Below are 19,324 nucleotides of genomic sequence, written 5' to 3'. Positions count from 1 at the left end.
GCAAGGCAGTTATAGGATGGGGTGGTGAGTGCTATGACAGGGGTCTGCAGAAGGTGCTGTGGGAGCACACAGCTGGGATCTGACCCAACCTTCAGATGGAGGGAAGGGAGAGGGCTTCAGGTAAGTTCCAGGTGATGCCCACACCAAGCGAAGTCTTGAAGGTTGGGGAGCATTTACGAGATAAGCAACTGAGGCGAGAAAGCAGCGCGAGTGTGAGGACACAAACTAGCGTGGCTGTGTGGGAAAGAGCCGCAAGTATTGTGCAGAACTAGAGCAAAGAGTGAGGCAGGAAGGAGAGGGAAGAGGAAGCAGAGAGGCTGGCAGGGCCCAGAACACCAAGGGCCTGGCCCGTCTCCCTTGGGTGTCAGACTTTGTCCAGGGCAGCTGGAAACCTCTGGGGGCGGCAAGCAGGAGAGTGAGGTGGGGACGTGCATCCATCTGCCGGGCTGCTCTGCAGAGCACGGACTTAAAGACGTGCTTCACTTTTGCCAAGTTTGGAGACGTTTTCACCGTCACGTGGGGAGTCGGGTGAGGTGCTACTGACATCTAGTGGGTAGAGCCTACAGTGCAGGGGCCAGCCCCTCCCAGGACAGTTTTAGGGAGCCCATGACGTCAACACTGCTGAGATCGAGAAATTCTGAAAGCAGCAGGGTCTCCATCAAGCAACACGCCAGGAAGTGTTATTTTTTTTCGCACGGCTTGCGGGATCTTAGTTCCCCGACCAGGGATCAAACCCGTGCCCCGTGCAGTGGAAGCTCGGAGTCTTAACCACTGGACCGCCAGGGAAGTCCCGAAATGTTGCTGTTTTTTTTTTTTTTTAAATTCCTACTTATTCAGGTCAGGAGTCTATGGGAGTAATTCCCCTTTTCCTCTCGTTCCTCGTTCTCTGTTCATTAGAGTTCAGATCCCAGATTCTCTCTCGGCTCATTTGTAAACCTGAACTTTATCTCATCCCTGGAGGCATTTGTTTTCCCATGGATGTATCCCAACTCACTGCGAGTGACGTGCTTCAAGTTGAGAAGACAACAAACCGTTTCTTTTCTGAAGGGCTGTGGAGACTCGGAACTTTGGGGGAATCAGCACATCAGGAGGTTCGCCGCCTTTAGCTGTGTGACCTCACGCAAGTCACTTCACTGCTCTGAGGCTCAGGTCTCCTCCTATCTTCCAAGGGAAAATAATACGCGCTCGGCACACGTCCCTGGGTATCTGAGATAGTCAGGACATCATGTATGTGGAGTAGTTTGTAACTGGGCAGCCCTGTGCCTGTGGAGGGGATCACTGCTGGCGCTGCAAGCACCCCTGGAACAGCTGTCCAGTCCACTCCCAGGTCGCCCAAAGGCACTTACCTGAACGTGGTAGGAGGACCGTCAGGCCCTCTGCGGAACCAAGTGTAGGTGGCGGCAGCAGTCTTGGGTCCTCTCTTAGAATGAGTGATCACACCTAGGGATTCGCAGAACACCGCAACAAAGACAACAGACCGCACTAACCTCTATAAGGACACGCATTGCTCTAAAGGTGTGTTCTGAGAGCAGAGAGGAAAATGCAGTTTCTTGCCACCGTGAGGACCGAGTGCCCAGTTACCCCTCTCGGCAGACGCGGCCTGCTCTGTTCTAGGAGAAGGTGGTGACCGGATGGGACTGAAGCTGGCCGTCCTCAACAGGGAGCCTTTGGATGGGAGGAGGGTAGAGAGTTAAACACCACTTGGTTTTCAAGATTTCATATCACCCTGATACTTTTGTGACCTGAGAACTCAAATGATTCTACTACACTTTTGTGACACATGAGACACACAGAACGGTTATCGAGGTTTTTCTTTCCCAAGTATGTCGATGCAGATTTTACGTATCTAAAGACACTGGCGTTCAGCTTCTTGGTTTGGGTCCCCGTGTGCTTGTGTAATGCTGCCTTCCTCCACCCCACCTCATCCACACACCCCTGACCCAATATTTCATCTCTGAGGTTTGCATACTCGGGAATATTCTTTTGGGATGTGCTCTTCCTTTGCTTCCCACATGAAGCTGGAGTAGAGCCTGAGCTAGACCCTGAGGGGTTCAGAATGTTCTTATGACCTTCACATATGGGGCACTGTTGATAAAAGATGAGGAAATTTCTGTAAGGAATAAATCCAATGCTATGTTTGCATAATCTTTAATTGTTAAAGGTTTCTTTGGCCTATTTGTGTACCCTCTGTGTCTGATGCTGTTGGGCATAATATACCTCTCCCACCCGCAAAGTCTCTTTAGCAGTGCGGAGCCAAGTCACTGCTTTTGGGATTTCCGCAAATCTTGATTGACAACTAAAGACCTAAGTGTTCTTTTCAGGGCATCACTGAGAAAATGGCCTAGCAGATCTTACTTGTGTAAACCCATGTAACTGGTGCTTTACTAGTTTGAACACATTTTGTTTCATCTGTTGTTCTGTTTCTTGGCAGGCGTCTTCCTAAGTTCCAGAAAACATGGAGAAACCAATTATGATATATGGGCTAGAGTGTAGTCAGGTAATAAAATTGACAAACAAGTATGCAATTTCAGTTATGACCCTAAAGGACTGTAATACCAAAGGCAATAGGAAAAAAGGGAAGACAATGGAAACACTGAGCATCGCTGCCCCCAAGAAAACAAGAATCTTTCCCGTGTGTTTAGGAGTTTCTTTGGTATACCTGCCTGTCCCCGTGCGTGCCACCTACTGCACGGCTGGAGAGGGTCTCTTTCACTTAGCAGACAGATTTTTTTCTTTCTAGGTTTAATACCCTTTGTTTCTAGAGGCCAGAAAACAGCACAGGCCCCCAGAAGCCCACTCCGGTCTCTCATCTCTAAGAGCCTGGTCTTTGGGGCAAGGTGGGTCAGGTCTCTAGGGCAACTCTGGAGTTTTCATCCGGTGTCTGTTGGGGGCAGCCCAGTGTGGTTATGACCGTGGAACAGAACATCAAGGCATCACCATCGAAAGTCCAGCCATCCGGGAACAGCTCTGCCACAGTACTTGTGTTCTGAGCATGGCACTGTTCAGTGAGGCACTCGCCCTATGGCAGACCTGCATATGCTCAAGCTGGAACGTTCTGAGTGGTCTTCATGACATCATGACTGTCAGGGATCCACCCAACCTGGGACTGACTGGCACAGTACAGTACTCAGGCTGTGTGGCCTTTATGGATGGAGAATGGGCCTCAGTTTAGGAAAGGCCCTGGGCTCCTACCACCTCCTCTCCCTTCTCGGGACAGTCTGGTGGCCTTTTAGACTGGAAGTGAGGTCACTCTGCCACACACTTAGAACCTGCCCCAACCCAAGATAGCTTGCTACATTTGACTCACTGGTTCTCTTTTCACGTGAGCACACCTTATCTTCCCAACTACATTGTAGGTGCATTGAGGGTGGGAACCTTGTCTCACTCAGCTTCACTTCACCTGTCCACTTTGCCTGCCACCTGTCCTGCCACCTGTCCACTTTGCAGTACTTAGAAGATATGTGCTGGCTGACTGGGCTCACCTGACAGGAGAACGTCAGCATTTAGCCCGAGCTTCATCGCTGAGAACTGACAGCCCTGCTGGACATAGGCAGGGAGGAGGAAAGGCGGGGTGGGAGAGTAAGAAGATAAATAAGGGAAGGGGGTGACGGGGTGAGCATGAGGGTACAAGAGGAGGCGAGAGCAGGAACTGGGAGGGAACTGACATGACTGAAGGGCTACAGGTGGGAAAGAATAGAATCCAAGGCCCAAGGTGTGGCCTCCTTCCTCGTGCGCTGACGTCAATCGCCCCTGCCAGCACCCCCCAACTGCCCTCAATTCAGGAAGGAGCTGACAGCGACGGAAGCAACTCCTCGCTCTAGTGAGCACCGCATCCTGGGTACAAATTCGCCCCACTTCCCATATGCGGGGGGGCAAGTGAGGCCCCTGCCCTCTCCCTCCCCTGGCAGAAGGAAGGAAGCCCGGGAGGCGGGCTCACACGTCTGACCCCGTCTGACCCCGTGTGTCGATGGTCTCCCTGAAGCGGACCGGGCATGCTCCGCGCACTCACCGGGCTGCCGTGAGGGTCTGGAAGGGCTTCGTGGCGGGTCTGGGTCCGCGGGGCACATCTTTGCACGCAGCCTCCACCTTCTTGCAGGGGCCAGGCTGGACCAGGCGCCGTGTGTGTTGGAGAGCGGCTGCCGAGGCTTATTTCCTCCTCCCGTCCTCGGGCCCCACCTGCGCCGCTCCGGGCTCTGTGCCACTTCTCCACACTCAGCTGTGCCGGGAAGGAGGCACCGGAGGAGGGCATGCTTTGGAAGAACCTGTCCTCAGTGCTGCCTGAGAGTTCAAAAGCCCTCTCAACCTGGACAGCCTGGAGGCCAGAATTTGTCGCTTCAGTGAGCGGCCTGGCTGGGGGTAGGAGGTCAAGTTCTGGCCCACCCACTTGCAGCTCCTGCTTCAAAGAGGAGCCTTTCTAATCGTCTGGGAAATCTCTCCTGGCTCCCCCACGCAAACACTTTGTCTTCTAGGAGTTTCTCATCGCTGGCCTGCAAGTCTCTCTCCTCCGGGCAATTAAGAATCCCACTGCCCGCCCTTCCAGGCCAGGTCCTCACGCTGGGCCTCGCACCAATGGCCCCAGGGCTTCTTAGGAGAGGTCTTGCTGCCCCTGCCCACAAAAGCTTGGCATGCAGGAGGCTGGAGCTCTGCTCTTTTGGAATGCATCTACGTAGGGCCTAGTGTTTCCAGTTTCCCCTCTTTCCCCCAGGGAACCCAGGAGGAGGACAGGGTGTGGACCAGGGCCTGTTATGGCACTAGAAGGTTCATGGCAGTTGGTCTGATGGACCTTGTAGGAGTCAGATCAGCAAACAGAACTGACGCCAGTCCTTATCATCAGTCATTTTCGTAGATCAGGAGCCTGTGGGCTCACCAAGGGCAGTGTCCACACGAGTCCTCCTCCTGCTTTGGCTGCTGGGCATCAAGCCTAAACAGTGAGAGCTCAAGACACACCCGCCCCTGTTATCCTAGGCACGTTCTCCTAGCTTTGGGGAAGTGACCGGCTCTTTCTGACTGCTGTACTTTTTTTTTTTTTTTTTTTTTTTTTGCGGTACGTGGGCCTCTCACTGTTGTGGCCTCTCCCGTTGCGGAGCACAGGCTCCGGACGCGCAGGCTCAGCGGCCATGGCTCACGGGCCCAGCCGCTCCGCGGCACGTGGGATCTTCCCGGACCGGGGCACGAACCCGTGTCCCCTGCATTGGCAGGCGGACTCTCAACCACTGCGCCACCAGGGAAGCCCCTGCTGTACTTTTTGATTCTCCCCGTTATGGTTTGTCTCTTCATCGTCATGACTGTGGTACCTAATGGTTATTGGGCACTGTGGACAAAGAAAGTCGCCTGCCATTCTAGTAAACAAACAATGTTGCCCGCCATCAGGCCAGGGGCCACTGCAGCTGCACCCCCAGCCCAACATGGTGCACCCTGAGGGGAATTCAGAAAGGAGAAAAACGGGATACTGGCTATAGATAGTTAAGGTGCATATCTAAGGAATGATTTCAATGAGCCCAGACTCTGGCATCTTCACATACAGAGAAAAGCACTAAAGTCATGAACTTGAGATGTTTTTTGTGATTAGCAATAATCGTTTGATGTTTGACAACATTTTTTTTTTCAGCAAAAACTCCTATATATCGTGGCTCCTCCCTTACCTCTTCGGAATGGTTCCTCAGAGCTCTCTGAGAGGCTGTCTCATGGGCTGTAGTCCTCAGTAAGGTCCCTGAATAAAACAGAACTTAAAACTTTTAGGTTGTGCTTTTCTTTGCTCCAGTCAACAGCACTTAGAGTGTGCCTGTCCTTGTTTTGAGCGCTCTGCATGAATCGCTTCCTTTCATCTTCTTATCAGCCTTGTGAAGTGATGCCTATCAAGATCCCTATTGTACACGTGAAGCTCAGAGAGGTGAAACAACCCGCCTGAAGTCACAAAGCCAGTGCATGGCAGAGCTGGGGTTTGAAATCCTGTCTGTGATCAGAGTCCGAGTTCCTCCATCTAAGCCACAGTACCTCCCACCCCAGGCCATCCCCAGTCCATCCCTACCTCACTACAACCATCTCAGCAGTCTCTGTGTGGGGGTCCTGTATCTGTGTGTGTCTTCCACGCAGTGAGCTCAGCATTTCATCCTGGATAAAGAGGACACTTAGCAAAGCACTTTCCTTTCTTTATTGGGATTGAGACCAACTGTCTTATGGTAAGAAACCAACCACTCCATATATAAAGCACAGTGGTTAAGGGCAGGGGTTCTGAGACTTAGGGCTTTCATGGATTAAGAGAATTAATAAAATAAAACTGGGTTCTAACACAGGGCCAGTGACTTTTGATTTCACCATTTAAAAGAACACTATTTATACTACTACTACTACTATTAATACTACTAGAAATAATACCTAACCATCATAGAGAGAGGCTATGATGTACCAAGCACTGTTCTCAGTCTTTACGTGAATTATCTGATTTAATCCTCATAAAGAACCCTATTCCATAGGCACTGTTATCCCCGTTTTATAGACAAAGAAACTAAGAAACGTTAAGTAAATTGTCCCTGGGTCTGTGCTGATAACCATTACAATATAAGCTCACCCTTGATTCATAAAAGACATCTTTGAAAAAAAATCAAGCACACAAGGGAGACTCTAACCTCAGAATTTGGGGATAAATACGTAAAAGCTCAGTGAAGTTGGACAGCTCTGGGTTTGAGTTTGGGGCAACTTGTTTAATACTCTCTGTGCCTCTGTTCGACTGTAATGAAAGCACTGACACCTACCTAATGGGGCTATTGTGAGGAGTAAATAAGCCCTTCCCACGGTGACTGGCACATAATAAGGACCCCCAGTACATACCAGCTGCAGGTTTACTATTCCTCCTGGCACAGCCCTGCGAGCCCATCTGCTGGGGAGAAGCTGGGTGTGGACAGGACAGCTTGGTCCTGCTTTGCAGGTCAGATTGTTGCTGTGACTGACTATCCCCCTCTCTCACTAACAGAAGCAGTCAGACATTTGGGCTTTACTTCCCATTGGTTGAAATTGGTGTTGCCTTGGCAGCACGTGTAAACATTCTGGCTGGGAATCCTGGGGAAAAGCTGCCCAGAGACTTTCTGAGGCTTCCCGGGCTACTACTGTTCCAGACAAGGATCTGGTCACTCAGGTATCGAGGGTTATTAAGGGTGGGAGGGTTCCACAAAAAGGACCTGCAATTGTTCTCCCCATTCATTGCTCAGACCACAAATTTGGCCCTGGCCCTTCACACCCATTTTGCCCATCTGGCCTCTCATTAGGAAGGGAAGGGGAGAAAAAGAACTAAGAGAGGCAGGTTGGAGGGATGCTTTAGACTGGTGCCCACAGATGTGTGAGGGTAACATCTGAACTTTGCTGAGCCCTGCTCCCCCCTTTCCCTCTGCCACTGGAGCACAGGGCACCCTGGGTCCTTCCATAGACAAGGCCCCTACCTCATTTGCTAGGTGTCGAAGGGCACAGATTTGGTTTCCAGTCAATTTGTCAAGAAGCAGTTTGCTGAAAGCCAAGTCGCTGAATGGCCAAGTAGCCAAATGGGCCATTTTCTGAAGGATCACGTTGCTGTATGGTTAACTCACCAAAGCCTACCGAATTTACCAATTTACCAAAAAACTATTGTCTAACTATAGAGTTTACGGCAAATTGCTTTGGCCAAATTGGCATGGGCCTTGGGCTGGGGAGAGCTAGTTCTCTAGAGCTAAGGGCCTCCAGACACCCTTACCGCCACCCTTCAGGTCCTCCTCACTCTGGGATGGGCAGCCTGAGAAGATTCCACTTTCCTCCAGAGGATGACGCTGTCCACCAGTTGCAGCAACAGGGAACTGAGGCAGAGGCAAACGAGCTTAAAATGCTGACATGAAACCCAAATGAACACGAGTCAGTATTATTCCCAGAATGTTTAAAGGCTGTTCACACCATTTCTGGCCTGACGGCCAGGGGAACTGGGGTTGCTTTGTACAGCACTCACCACACCTTGGGACCCGTGATGTCCAGAAAGGGAACAAAGGGTGACCCTTCTTGAAAGAGGCTCGCAGAAAGAGAGTGCGCACATTCTGGACGGCAGACGGAAATGTGAGATCAGGGCCCCAGGACTCTTTGTGAACCTTGGAGGGAGGAGAGTGGGGTGATTAAGAGCACAGGCTGTGGAGCCGGATGGTCTGGTGTGAGCTTGGCTTCCTCATCTCACATGGTAACAGGAGTCCCTCTCTTTATGACTCAGGGCCCCAGCAGGAAATTGTTGGCATATAGAAAATAGGAGAGGTGGAGAAGTGTTAAGTAAAGGGAATATTTACAAAGGTGTGAGCAGAGGGTAGGGAAAGGAGGGGCTGGTAACAGTGGGGCCATGGGGTTGAGGGGAGAGGAAGGTTACCCTCACCAGACTGACAAGTTGTGAGCAAGCTGCCCCAGGACAGATGGACACCTCCTCCACTCAGCCAGCCACAGGTGACCCTGGAGGCGGAGAACCCCGGTGAATACACTCTTCTCCCTTCAGCCAGAGGGCATGGGAGAGCCCACTGCTGCAGTCCCAGCAGGTCAGCGTTCCAGGGCAGAGAGTGGGGGAGGTGGGGAGAGTGGGCCTGGAAGGGCACAGGGAAGGTCTCCAGCCATGATCTCACAGCGCTGTGCTAAGAGCTAAATGGAACGAGGCCCATTAAACACCCCAAATTGGGAGTTGCTATTTTTACAAAAATAAATAGCTCCCCTGGGAGTGAGCGAGCCACTTTCACGCAGGGCCCACCATGCAGGGATTGCCTACAAGGGATTTATAACTGGCACTAGAAGTGAGTGACTACTCCTCCGTGAGGAGACTTCAGTATAGCAGGGAAAGAAGGAATCCAAGACTCAAGGGAAAAAGATGGAAAACGTGCAAAGACTTCTAGCTCTGTGATGAACCCTTCACAGCCCTGATAACTCTAATCTCCACAGTCTCAACAAATGCTAAAAGCATTTGGAAAATTTTAGTTATCACTTATAAACATCTTACTAAAATAGGAGCAGACAAATGTTTTCTGAATAAATCTCAAGCCATGAGCCAGCATCATACTTACTGGTGTGACACCAGAAAGCACACACACTGAAGCCCGACGCAAAAGAAGCAGGCTCACCATCTCCACTTTCACTTCCATTTTTCTGTAAGTGTTACCCAAAGCTAACACATATATTATAGGAAAAGAGATAAAAAATGATAGTTTCCGGCGGATAATTGTATACCTGGAAAATCCAAGAGAAAAAAACCTGAAAAACGAACCTCTCCTATACTGTACTGCCTCTAATCATTTTGATACACTTTTTTAAAGAGTCGCGTGCCCTCAGTGGCCTAAAGCAGGGGTTGAAGTTCTAAGAAAGACTCAACTGGAAATCAATATTGTTAGAACTCTAAGGAAGTTAGGAATCATTCGGCTATGTCTTGCTGAAGTCTTCATGGTTATGAGAATTGGCAAATCCTTGGTTTTCAGGAATATGGACCTCAACACCATTTCCTGTGTCTTATGATTCTTCAAGAGATAGTCTGTACTTAGACGAGAGTGTACACACGTGCGCGCGTGCACACACACACACACACACACACGCAAAAAGTAACTTTTTGAGTTTTTTTCCAAGCCAAAAGAAAATGAATGTGACTAAAAATGTCAAATTTCAGAAGGAAGTAGATGTGGATAAAGGTCCCTACAAGCCAGATGATGGATACAGAAGACACTCAAAATGTAACTGAACTAGCTCTAGCTGTAGCCAAGAATGTCATCGCTGCTGCTATCAAGTTCGTGGAAGGTAGTAGTGCTGTTGGGGTGCGTAAAGGATGGTCTCATTATGTAACAGCACACTAGGAGGCAACTAATAAACTCATACCTTGTTTGCAGAAGCCAAAAAGCCCATCAAAAATATCGACTGGATCACACAGGGTGAATTCACAGAAGAAAGGGGCCGTAAACAAATTGAGGATTTCGTTTCGGTAAGTCCGTTGACCACTCCAGCTCAGCACAAAGGGGAAGAACAATTAAAAGGCTCCTGTTTGGGCTTCCCTGGTGGCGCAGTGGTTGAGAGGCCGCCTGCCGATGCAGGGGACACGGGTTCGTGCCCCGGTCCGGAAAGATCCCTCATGCTACGGAGTGGTTGGGCACGTGAGCCATGGCCGCTGGGCCTGCGCGTCCGGAGCCTGGGCTCTGCAACGGGAGAGGCCACAACAGTGAGAGGCCCATGTACCGCAAAAAAAAAAAAAGGCTCCTGTTTGATGCAAAGTGGAAGTCCTTCTAGGAAGCCTAAGCAATGATATCACAGGCGACCTGAATAAGTAAAAACTGTCCTCATCTGGGTTGCAAAGTCAAGATGGGATAGTCTTTGAAGGTGAAAAGCCAATTGTATTTTCCAGTGTTTGTATCTTCCTCACCGTACACTTCCCTAGGAAAATCGGATATTCTCAGCTAAGCAATTTCCCCATGCTGCTGCTCTAAATGGGGGCCTAGTGGCCTAAGGAGGGAGATGCCCCTCTAAAACAGGGGTTCTCCAGCCCCAGCTTTAGAGTTCTCATATTAACAGAGGGGATGCACACAGATCACGAGTCTTTTTGATTTAGCTTTGGAATGTATTCACTGTACAGTCAGATGCACATGCTCATGAATTTCTTTTCTTTTTCCTCCTGGTCCTGGCTCTGACCTATTTGTGTGGCTTATCCCAGCAGCTCTGGGGAGAAGGCCCTGGGTGGCTTTGCATAACGGGCGGGGTGGATGAAGAAGAATGGCCTGAAATCCCCACTCACTGTATTTCCTTAGAAGAGAAACCAGTTGAAATTGGTGGAGGCAAACTCCCCCAGCCTGGGAGAAGTCTCCAGCTGTCTCTGTTCCTCTGCTCAGCCCATCCAAGCCTTCCACCCTAAGGGCACTTTCCCAGGCCCAGGAAGGCTTGGTCAGGTGGGAAGGAGGAAAAAGGTCAGGGGTTCCTGGCTCCACACCCTCCATCCGTGATTGCGGCACGGCTCGCCATTGCCATTGCAAGGGGTATCAAGAGCACAGTGAAGAGAAACGGTGCAAAGTACTAGTTACTCTTGGGCCTTCCTGCTCTGGAGCACATCTCCCATTTGGGTTGGGGCAAAAGTGACTGCCTGCTGCACCCAAAGTCTGTGAATCAGACTGAAATTGGACACAGAACAAGCAGGAAAATGTTCCCCTGCAGATCCTACTGGTTCTGAGTAAAAGGCAAAGGTCAGTCCGGACAGTGGCCTATAGGGCCCGACATAATCTGAGTCTCCATCCCCACTTCCTCCCAACTGACTGCTCAGACTCCATCACCCACCACCTTCTCCCCATTCACCTTCCTCACTCCAGCCATACTTGCCTCCTTGCTGTTCAACTGCCAGGCATGCTCCCACCTCAGGGCCTTTGCACTTGCTGTTCCCTCTGCTGGAACCCTCTTGCCTGAGATCTACTCTCATCGTTCGCACTTTCCCTCTCTTCAGGTCTTTGTTAGGACGCCTTTTGCTCACTGAGGCATTTCCTGGCCACCTCATCTAAAATTGCACCCATCTCTCCTCTTATTTTTTTTTTCCATTAGCACTTACCTCTACCTATGATATCAGATTTTATTTACACTATTGCCTTTTTTCCATCACCAGACCACATGATCCATGAGGGCAGAGACTTTTGTTCATTGCTCTGTCCCCAGGCCTTAGAAAGGTCAGGTACATAGAGGATGTTCTATAAATATGTGTTGAATACATGAACAGATTTATTCTCTCCATACCATTATTCTTCACAGATGAAAAGCTAAGTCAAGGGCTGTTGTGAGGACACAGAAAATTAGAAAGTAGAAGGTGATGGAAAAGGTAAAAGCTCTATATAACTCCTGACATAAAATCACCCTGTTCCCAGCCCCACTAATGCAGCAAGCCCTAGAAGTGAAGTCTATCATCTAAGTGCTAGGCATTTCTGATGGAGAACTTTCTCAAGCCTATTGCAGATTTCCCAGAGTCCACCATACACCAGGGGACAGCAAATTAGGAGTTACCATTTCCTGAGTGAGCACTGCTATGTGCCAAGCACCACTAAGCACTTCACATGCATTATCTCATTTAATCCTCACAACAAACCTGTGTATAGGTACCTCAGTGTACCCATTTTACAGATGACGAATCTTGAGGCTCAGAGAGGTTGGGCAATTTGTTCAAAGTCTTTCTTTCTTTTTTTTTTTTTGCGGTATGCGGGCCTCTCACTGTTTTGGCCTCTCCCGTTGCGGAGCACAGGCTCCGGATGCGCAGGCTCAGCGGCCATGGCTCACGGGCCCAGCTGCTCCGCGGCATGTGGGATCTTCCCGGACCGGGGCACGAAACCGTGTCCCCTGCATCGGCAGGCGGACTCTCAGCCACTGCGCCACCAGGGAAGCCCCAAAGTCTTTCTGATTAACCAGCAAAATGAAGTTTTGATCATAGGTCTGTCTGATATACTTCTTCCACCTTAACAGGAAAAGTACTTTTTGATGACAGAAATAATGCAGTTTACTATCAATGAAAAATGCAAATTCAAAAGATTTTAAGGCATTGCAATGTGAAATGGGGCACGGGTTCAATCCCTTGGGAACTAAGATCCCGCATGCCATGCGGTGCAGCCCCCCCCCCAAAAAAAAGAATGATTAAATCTGGTATCACAAGGCTTGTGTGTTTGTGGGGAGGAACTGATGCACTTATACATTGCCAGTGGGCATAATAATTGGTTAATTTTCTTCAGGAATGCAATCTTGCAACAAGAATATACAAATAAGTTCTTAATATAAGAAAAACTGGAAAATCCCCCATGCCTATCACCATACTTAAAATATTTTTACAATAAGACATCATTATTAAAAAAAAAACTCTGAGCAAAAAGACACAAAGTAGAAAATGAAAGTTCCCAGATCTACTCCCTCAAATGTCACTTATCATCGATAACAGTTTTGTGCATATACTTCCAGGTGCCTGTTGATTTTGAGTGTCCAGTAATATGTAATTGGCTAAGCCATCCATGGTAGAGTAGCACAATGAGATACTGCTTCCTGGAAGTGAGTATATGAAGCAATGTTATGTAAAAATGATAAAACATGGGATAACACACACTCACTGCACAGAGATAAAAATGGGAAGAGAGTGGCCTGATGGAGATAGCTGAATTTACTGCGTCTAAGGCTGCTTTAGAAAATCCTAGAACTGAGACATCTGATGGGGTGGAGAGAGCACTGCTCGGGAGCCCTCCGAGCTGGCTGCTCGGGAGCCTGGGTCCCAGCTGTTGTGTGGGATTGTCCCTTCCTATTTCTAGGCCCCAGGATCCTCATCTGCAAAGTGAGGGGCCTTGTTAGATGATCTTTAGGGACCACTCCAATGCTACAAAGTCTGTGATTGTGTGACAGGTTAAACATTAGGCCTGAAAAAGTATCAAGTAACACAGAAAGGTTGGGAAAAAAAAGACATGCTCCAACGGGCCTCATGGGGTTGGCTGTCAGACTCCTTCAATGAAAGGGAAAATGATCTATGTAAGAAGACACAGAACTGATCTCAAGGAATCTAGGGTCTGGTGCTCCTCTCTGGCTAACTGAAACAGCCAATTGGGTATAAGTTTGAAATAAAGTTAGCTGAGGCAGAAGGCCAGCCTACATTTTTTTTTTTTTAAAGGAAGGCCTAAAGTCTTTTTACCATCTCCTCCCAAACTCTCTCTCTACATCAGTGGGATTGTTAGACAATCCTACTTCCTTCCTTCTGTGGACCTGCATCTTAATTCAGATCTTTTTTAGGAAGATTTCTGTGCCCCAATAGCCAGTGCAACGGTGTTCTGTTGAACCTGTTGAACACCTCTGGCATTCAAGGCCTGGTGCTCAGACTCAAGGCTACATCATGCCTTGTGCGGACCATAGGTGTTAGTAAGATCTGTGCTTTGGAGGGGGAAGCTTCTCCAAGGGATCTGAGGGATCTGAATGATCCCCTGCCTGATCTATTCCTTTTCTGACCTTATTTTACCTACCACCTAGGGCTGCAATGAATTGAGTCTGATTTTCCAAAACAGCTTGTGAAATCAGCCCCCTTACTTTCTAGTCACACCTTTAGGTCTTCTGGAGTACAGTGAGCAGAACACGTGTTCTAAGCACTTTCTAATTATTTTCCAATTAACCAAAGTTGCCTTCCAAGAAAAGGTCTGGAAGGAGGTTAGCGTGTATGTGTGTGTGGTGTGTATGTACACACACACTGAGCGTGGGCCCCTGAGCTCCAAAGCCCAATCTCAAGCAATGTCTGCACTATTCACTTATTTGACATTTTAGCTCCACCTTTTCTCTCCCCTACCTGTGGAGATAAGCGAGGGTTGACTGTAGTTTGTATCCCAGTCAAAAGTGTTAGAAATGGATCCAGAAGCAGGGCTGTAACCCCTACTGTTGTGCGCTGCCTTCGTCTAGACAGCTTGAACACAAGTCTGCTTTTCTTCCTTTGTGTGCTTTTTATTTTTTCCTATGAAACAGCACTGGAAGTATCACGGCCGCTGGGTGCACTACACAGAGTTTTTAAAGAGGGAAGATGTGATTCACAGCTTCCACTACATCTACTGTGTACACTGGAGCATCCCAACTGCTCGGAGACCCATACCACGAATCAGTGCCAGTGTCTACTTCACCATCAAGATCAACACAAACAAACCTCCGGTAAGCGCTTTCTTTTCTGCCCTGTTCCCTTCGGTGAGGCTTCGACGAGAATAGAGACTTCTCTTGTCAAGGCCATTGATGGGCCCCTTCTTTGTGAAACAGAACAGTCATATTTCTGTCCTCGTCTCGCTTGGCCCATCTGCAGCACTTGCCATAGCTGATCACTCCCTCCTCCGTGAAATATTCCATTTGGCTTCTAGAACAACATTCTCTCCTGGTTTTCCTCCTGCCTCACTGACCATTCGTTCTCTACTGGTCTACTAGCCTCTCCTCCTCTCACCAACCTCTTCATGTTGGAATGTCCCAAAGCTCAGGCCTTGGATCTTTTCTCTAGCCTAACCTCCTTGATGATCTTATCCAGTCTCCTGGCTTTAAATGCCACCTCTAGCTCATGATTCCCAAATTTCTATCTCCAGCCCAGATTTCTGCAACTTGGATGTTTAATAAACATCTCACTTATTGTATCCAAAACTGAACTTCTGATTTGCCTTTCCAAGTCCGACCTACCTGCGCCTTTCTCATCTCAGCTGATGGCCCAAATCCTTGGCGTCATCCTTGACTCTTCTTTTTCACTCACATCCATTAGGAAATCCTGTTGGTCCTACCTTCAAAAATAGGCCCTGACGGGACTCCCCTGGTGGCGCAGTGGTTAAGAATCTGCCTGCCAATGCAGGGGACACGGGTTCGAGCCCTGGTCCGGGAAGATCCCACATGCCGCGGAACAACTAAGCCCGTGCGCCACAACTACTGAGCCTGTGCTCTAGAGCCCGTGAGCCACAACTACTGAGCCCGCGTGCCACAAGTACTGAAGCCCGCACACCTAGAGCGTATGCTCCACAACAAGAGAAGCTACCGCCATGAGAAGCCCGCGCACTGCAACTAAGAGTAGACCCCGCTTGCTGCAACTAGAGAAAGCCGCGCACAGCAATGAAGACGCAACGCAGCCAAAAAACAATTAAAAAAAAAAAAAGGCCCTGAATCCAAGCGTTTCTTCCCACTCCACCTCTACCACCCTGGGCCAAGACACCATCATCTCTCACCAAGGTTATTTCAATAGGCTTCTAACTAGTCTCTCTGCTTCCACCCTTACCCACATCCTGTCTCTTTTCAGCCAGCCGAGTGAGCCTTGGAAAAATGAAGTTATGTCACGCGTCTGTTTTGAACATTCCAACATGCTTTTCAAACTTCAAAGTGCATGTGAATTACTCAGGGGTCTTGTTAAAAGGAAGATTCTGATTCAGCAGGTCTGGGGCTCAAACTTCTGCATTACAAAGAAGCTCCCAGGTGATGCTGATGCTGCAGGTCCACAGACCATACTTTGAGTAATGAGGGCCTACAGGCCTTGTGTGATCTGGTTCCTTGTTATTTCGACTTTCCCGTTACTCCTTCCCCCTCACTTACCCTGCTCCAGCCACTCTGATCTTGCCACTCCTTAAATAAGCCAGGTATTGTCCCTCCTCAGGGCTTCTGCGCTTGCTGTTCCCTTTGACTGGAACCCTGTCCCCTAGGTACGTGCACAGCCTGCTGGCTCACCTCCTCCACTGCACTTTCTACCCCACCCCCATGATTTTGCTTTCCCTCCATAGCACTTTATCACCTTCTGATCTTCTATGTAACTTCTTATCTTGTTATACCCTGCTCCCCCACCAGAATGTAAGCTTCAGGAAGGCAGGGATTTCTGTCTTGCTGTAAAACAAAGCCTGGTAAATAGCAGGCACTCAATAAATACTTGAAGGAATGACTGCTTGTAGCCACTAGGTCGACCGTGAATATGAAATATGTTGATAGCTGGTGTGAAAGGAGTCCAAATAACATGTATGAATCCAAGGCTAGGGTCCTTAGGACAGGGTTGGTACCAAGCATAGTGCCTGGAATACAGCAGACATAAAAATGTTATTTCCCCTCTGCTTTCATCCTTTCAAAGTTATTTGAGGCTCTGCCTGACTCTAAGGCTTTATATATGACCACACAGTGAGCCAACTATGTCCTATATTCATCCTATCCTAGTACAAACTTACCTAGTTGGAGAGTTTGGAACCTGGAGTGATCTAAAGAGGTAAAATCTGTGAGTTCTCACTTCTCCTGGTCATATATCCTGCCATCAGCTGTCTTGCTAACTGGCGAGCTCTAAGATCGGAACGTGAGGCTGCTGGAGGTGAATGAGACCATGACAAGAGACCACACAGAGAGAGGGCTTGGGAACCTGGCTCTCGCTCAGAATTCCGAGTATAATTTTGGAGGGGACACTGGATGGGGACCACTGAGACGGCATTACAACCTAGATTTTTATGCTGCTTTTAAAATGTTTTTGAACCATGTTCATCTATATGGTTTCATTCTTAGGCCATCCTTACGAGGTAAGTTGGTTGAGTGAAACTGGAGCACGTAAAGAAGGCACATGACTTCCTCATGCTCCTAGTAATGAGAGCACAGCCTCTCTTGACTTGTTTTCAATTTTGTGGATACTCTTAAGGTATTTGTTGCCAAAAAGATCTTTTGGGGAACACAGGTTTGGAGTGAAAAAGAACTACTACCTACAGACCTCCAACTCACAGGGAAAATGAATTCTAGAAATTGAGGAGTCTACTTATGGACACTTGTAGCAATGGAAAGAATCATGAGTTGCCGTGACTGGTCTTGGCTGACAGGTGTCTTTTTCTCTTAGGATACACCCATTGATGTCTCTTACGTCTTTGAGAGCCATTCAGTGGTTCACAGGTAATGAACATTTAGAGACTTACTTTAAAAGGGTGGTGGGAAAACTCATCACACTCCAGGAGCCCAGCAGGCCCACAGCCACAGGTAATTTACGTAATGGTCACTTTTCTTCTTTGGACCACCTACTCCATTAAGATGGGCTGAAAGTAGGAGTCTGCCTTTGTTCTAGAAAATTGTTTTTATTTTTAGTGTCTCGTTTTTCAGTGATTATAAATGTGAGGATTAGTTGCTGGAGTAGGGTGGGGCCAAGGTAGGTCATGTCTACTGTTTCTATGTGAAACTTCACAGTCACATGGAACTAACTCACATATAATAATTCCTTTTATTTGTACAGCTCTCTCTTAAAGAATCTTTACATATAAACTCATTAAGCCTTTTATTGAATGGGCCTAAGGAACAGAGACGACCTTTGTCCCCCACCCACAAAAGGCATTTTGCTCACTAGAAATGTAACAGAGTAAACAGGTAATCAATCCCTGGCTCAATGTTTTGTTTCATTTTAAAAGCTTCTGTTGTGTTTGTTTTTCTTCCTCTGCAGACCAGGAACGACTCACTTTCAAGAAAAATGCCTGAGGGACATTATTGAGGGCAAATATATTTTAATGAATTCAAATATCTTCCAATTAAACAGAGTCAGAATCTTCCCGAATATTTTAGGAATAGATTTCTCATCGGAGTGTGTTAAAAATACAATACTGTACATTGAACCACAGAATAGTATTGAATAATAAACTTGTGGCACACAATCCAGCTGCACTGGTTTTCTTTGCATTCATTCATTTTCCAGTTGGCAACTTCCATCACATTAGCAGAGTAACCAGTAAGTTGTCTTCTATTTTCTAAAAGGTTTTTCCCATCACTGTCTGCATCACTCAGTCTTACAGGTACAAAAGTTGAGTTTAGGGAGTTGCTAAAATTCACCTGTCAGACCAAACTGAGATTGGTCCTTGGCTGCCTGTTCCCCCATTTGAGCCTAAGTCTCTAGCCTGGACACACCTCTTTCATGGGCACAACTAGGGAACAGAAAAATGGCAACAGTTCTACAGCTCATAATATAACCAGTCTGAAGAGTTTCCCTACTCGCAGACCCCTTTATTTACTGCAAGTTAAGCCTCACTGTTAAACAATACATTCTGAAACTATGAAACTGGGTGCGCTGCCTGACACAGCACAGCATCACAACTGTGATGGCACCAGGGTGGCTTGAGGATTGGGTGCAATGAAACAGGGAAGGTTCAATCGCCACCCTTACTATTTCTTGTCTTCTTCCCATCCTCACACCAGATCGTTCCTACCATTCCTGTGAGGTTGTCTTGCCTGGCTGCAAGGTTTTAAAACACCAAAGACAAAATTATGAGTGATTACTTACAGGTACATCAGAATATGTATTTATGTACAGAAGCACTGGAAGGGAACACAGAATACTAAAGACAATTGATGGGGTAAGACTGTGGGTCATTTTTCTTTCTTCTTATTTTCTAACTGCTGCATTTGTGCAATAAATTAAAAAGGAGGGAAAATCTCATCAGAGCAACAGGTGAGGAGGGGGGAAACTAGGTAAGTCTCCTTGGAGAACAAAAAATATATTTCAAATACAATAGCCCTCCCATTTGACTTATGGCTCAGGTGACTAAAACACAGTTTGAAGCAGTAACTCTAATAGGCTGAAAATAAAATACTTTTAGCCCTTTTATTCTTCCCTCCTCTTTCCCAAAGAACATGCTACTGAAGCTATTCTTTGGCAGATCTTTCCTGAAAAAAACTTGATGAAAGATATGATAAAGTTCTGAAATAAATTAATATATTTTCTTTCATTTATTCAACAAGCATTTGTTGAGTATCTACTCTGTGGAGGAGACAGGAGAATCCAATGAAAATCCACAATATTCATATATCACAAAATTGTTGCATTTAAACTACCTTGCCTACTGAATGAAAATCAGAGAACAAACCCATTCAG

At 47.8% G+C, this 19,324-nt stretch overlaps 2 protein-coding genes across 3 annotated transcripts in view; both read left to right on the top strand.

The window, feature by feature from the left end:
• The window catches only part of NDUFA1 (NADH:ubiquinone oxidoreductase subunit A1), a 45,075-nt gene extending 42,533 nt beyond the window's left edge, over positions 1-2,542 (top strand). Inside the window, exon 3 of the mRNA XM_060292594.2 lies at positions 898-2,542. Coding sequence (XP_060148577.1) covers positions 898-1,215 — 318 coding nt within the window. The 3' untranslated portion in view covers positions 1,216-2,542. The remainder of the gene's footprint in view (positions 1-897) is intronic.
• A 4,315-nt stretch (positions 2,543-6,857) lies between these two features.
• AKAP14 (A-kinase anchoring protein 14) lies at positions 6,858-18,097 on the top strand. 2 transcript variants are annotated; one of them, XM_060292638.1, is made up of 6 exons: positions 6,858-7,132; positions 9,641-9,768; positions 9,858-9,949; positions 14,467-14,646; positions 17,312-17,364; positions 17,903-18,097. In XM_060292638.1, exons 2-6 carry the CDS (start codon positions 9,651-9,653, stop codon positions 18,090-18,092), a joined length of 633 nt encoding a protein of 210 aa, XP_060148621.1. In that variant the 5' UTR covers positions 6,858-7,132; positions 9,641-9,650; the 3' UTR covers positions 18,093-18,097. The 2 variants fall into 2 exon arrangements, with proteins under 2 accessions (XP_060148621.1, XP_030705635.1); XM_030849775.2 differs by lacking the exon at positions 6,858-7,132 and having other exon boundaries at positions 9,417-9,768.
• The last annotated feature ends 1,227 nt before the right edge of the window (positions 18,098-19,324 follow it).

The sequence above is a fragment of the Globicephala melas genome, chromosome X (assembly GCF_963455315.2).
Source record: "Globicephala melas chromosome X, mGloMel1.2, whole genome shotgun sequence".
Lineage (NCBI taxonomy): Eukaryota > Metazoa > Chordata > Mammalia > Artiodactyla > Delphinidae > Globicephala > Globicephala melas.
This window is presented reverse-complemented; position numbering and strand designations above follow the sequence as displayed.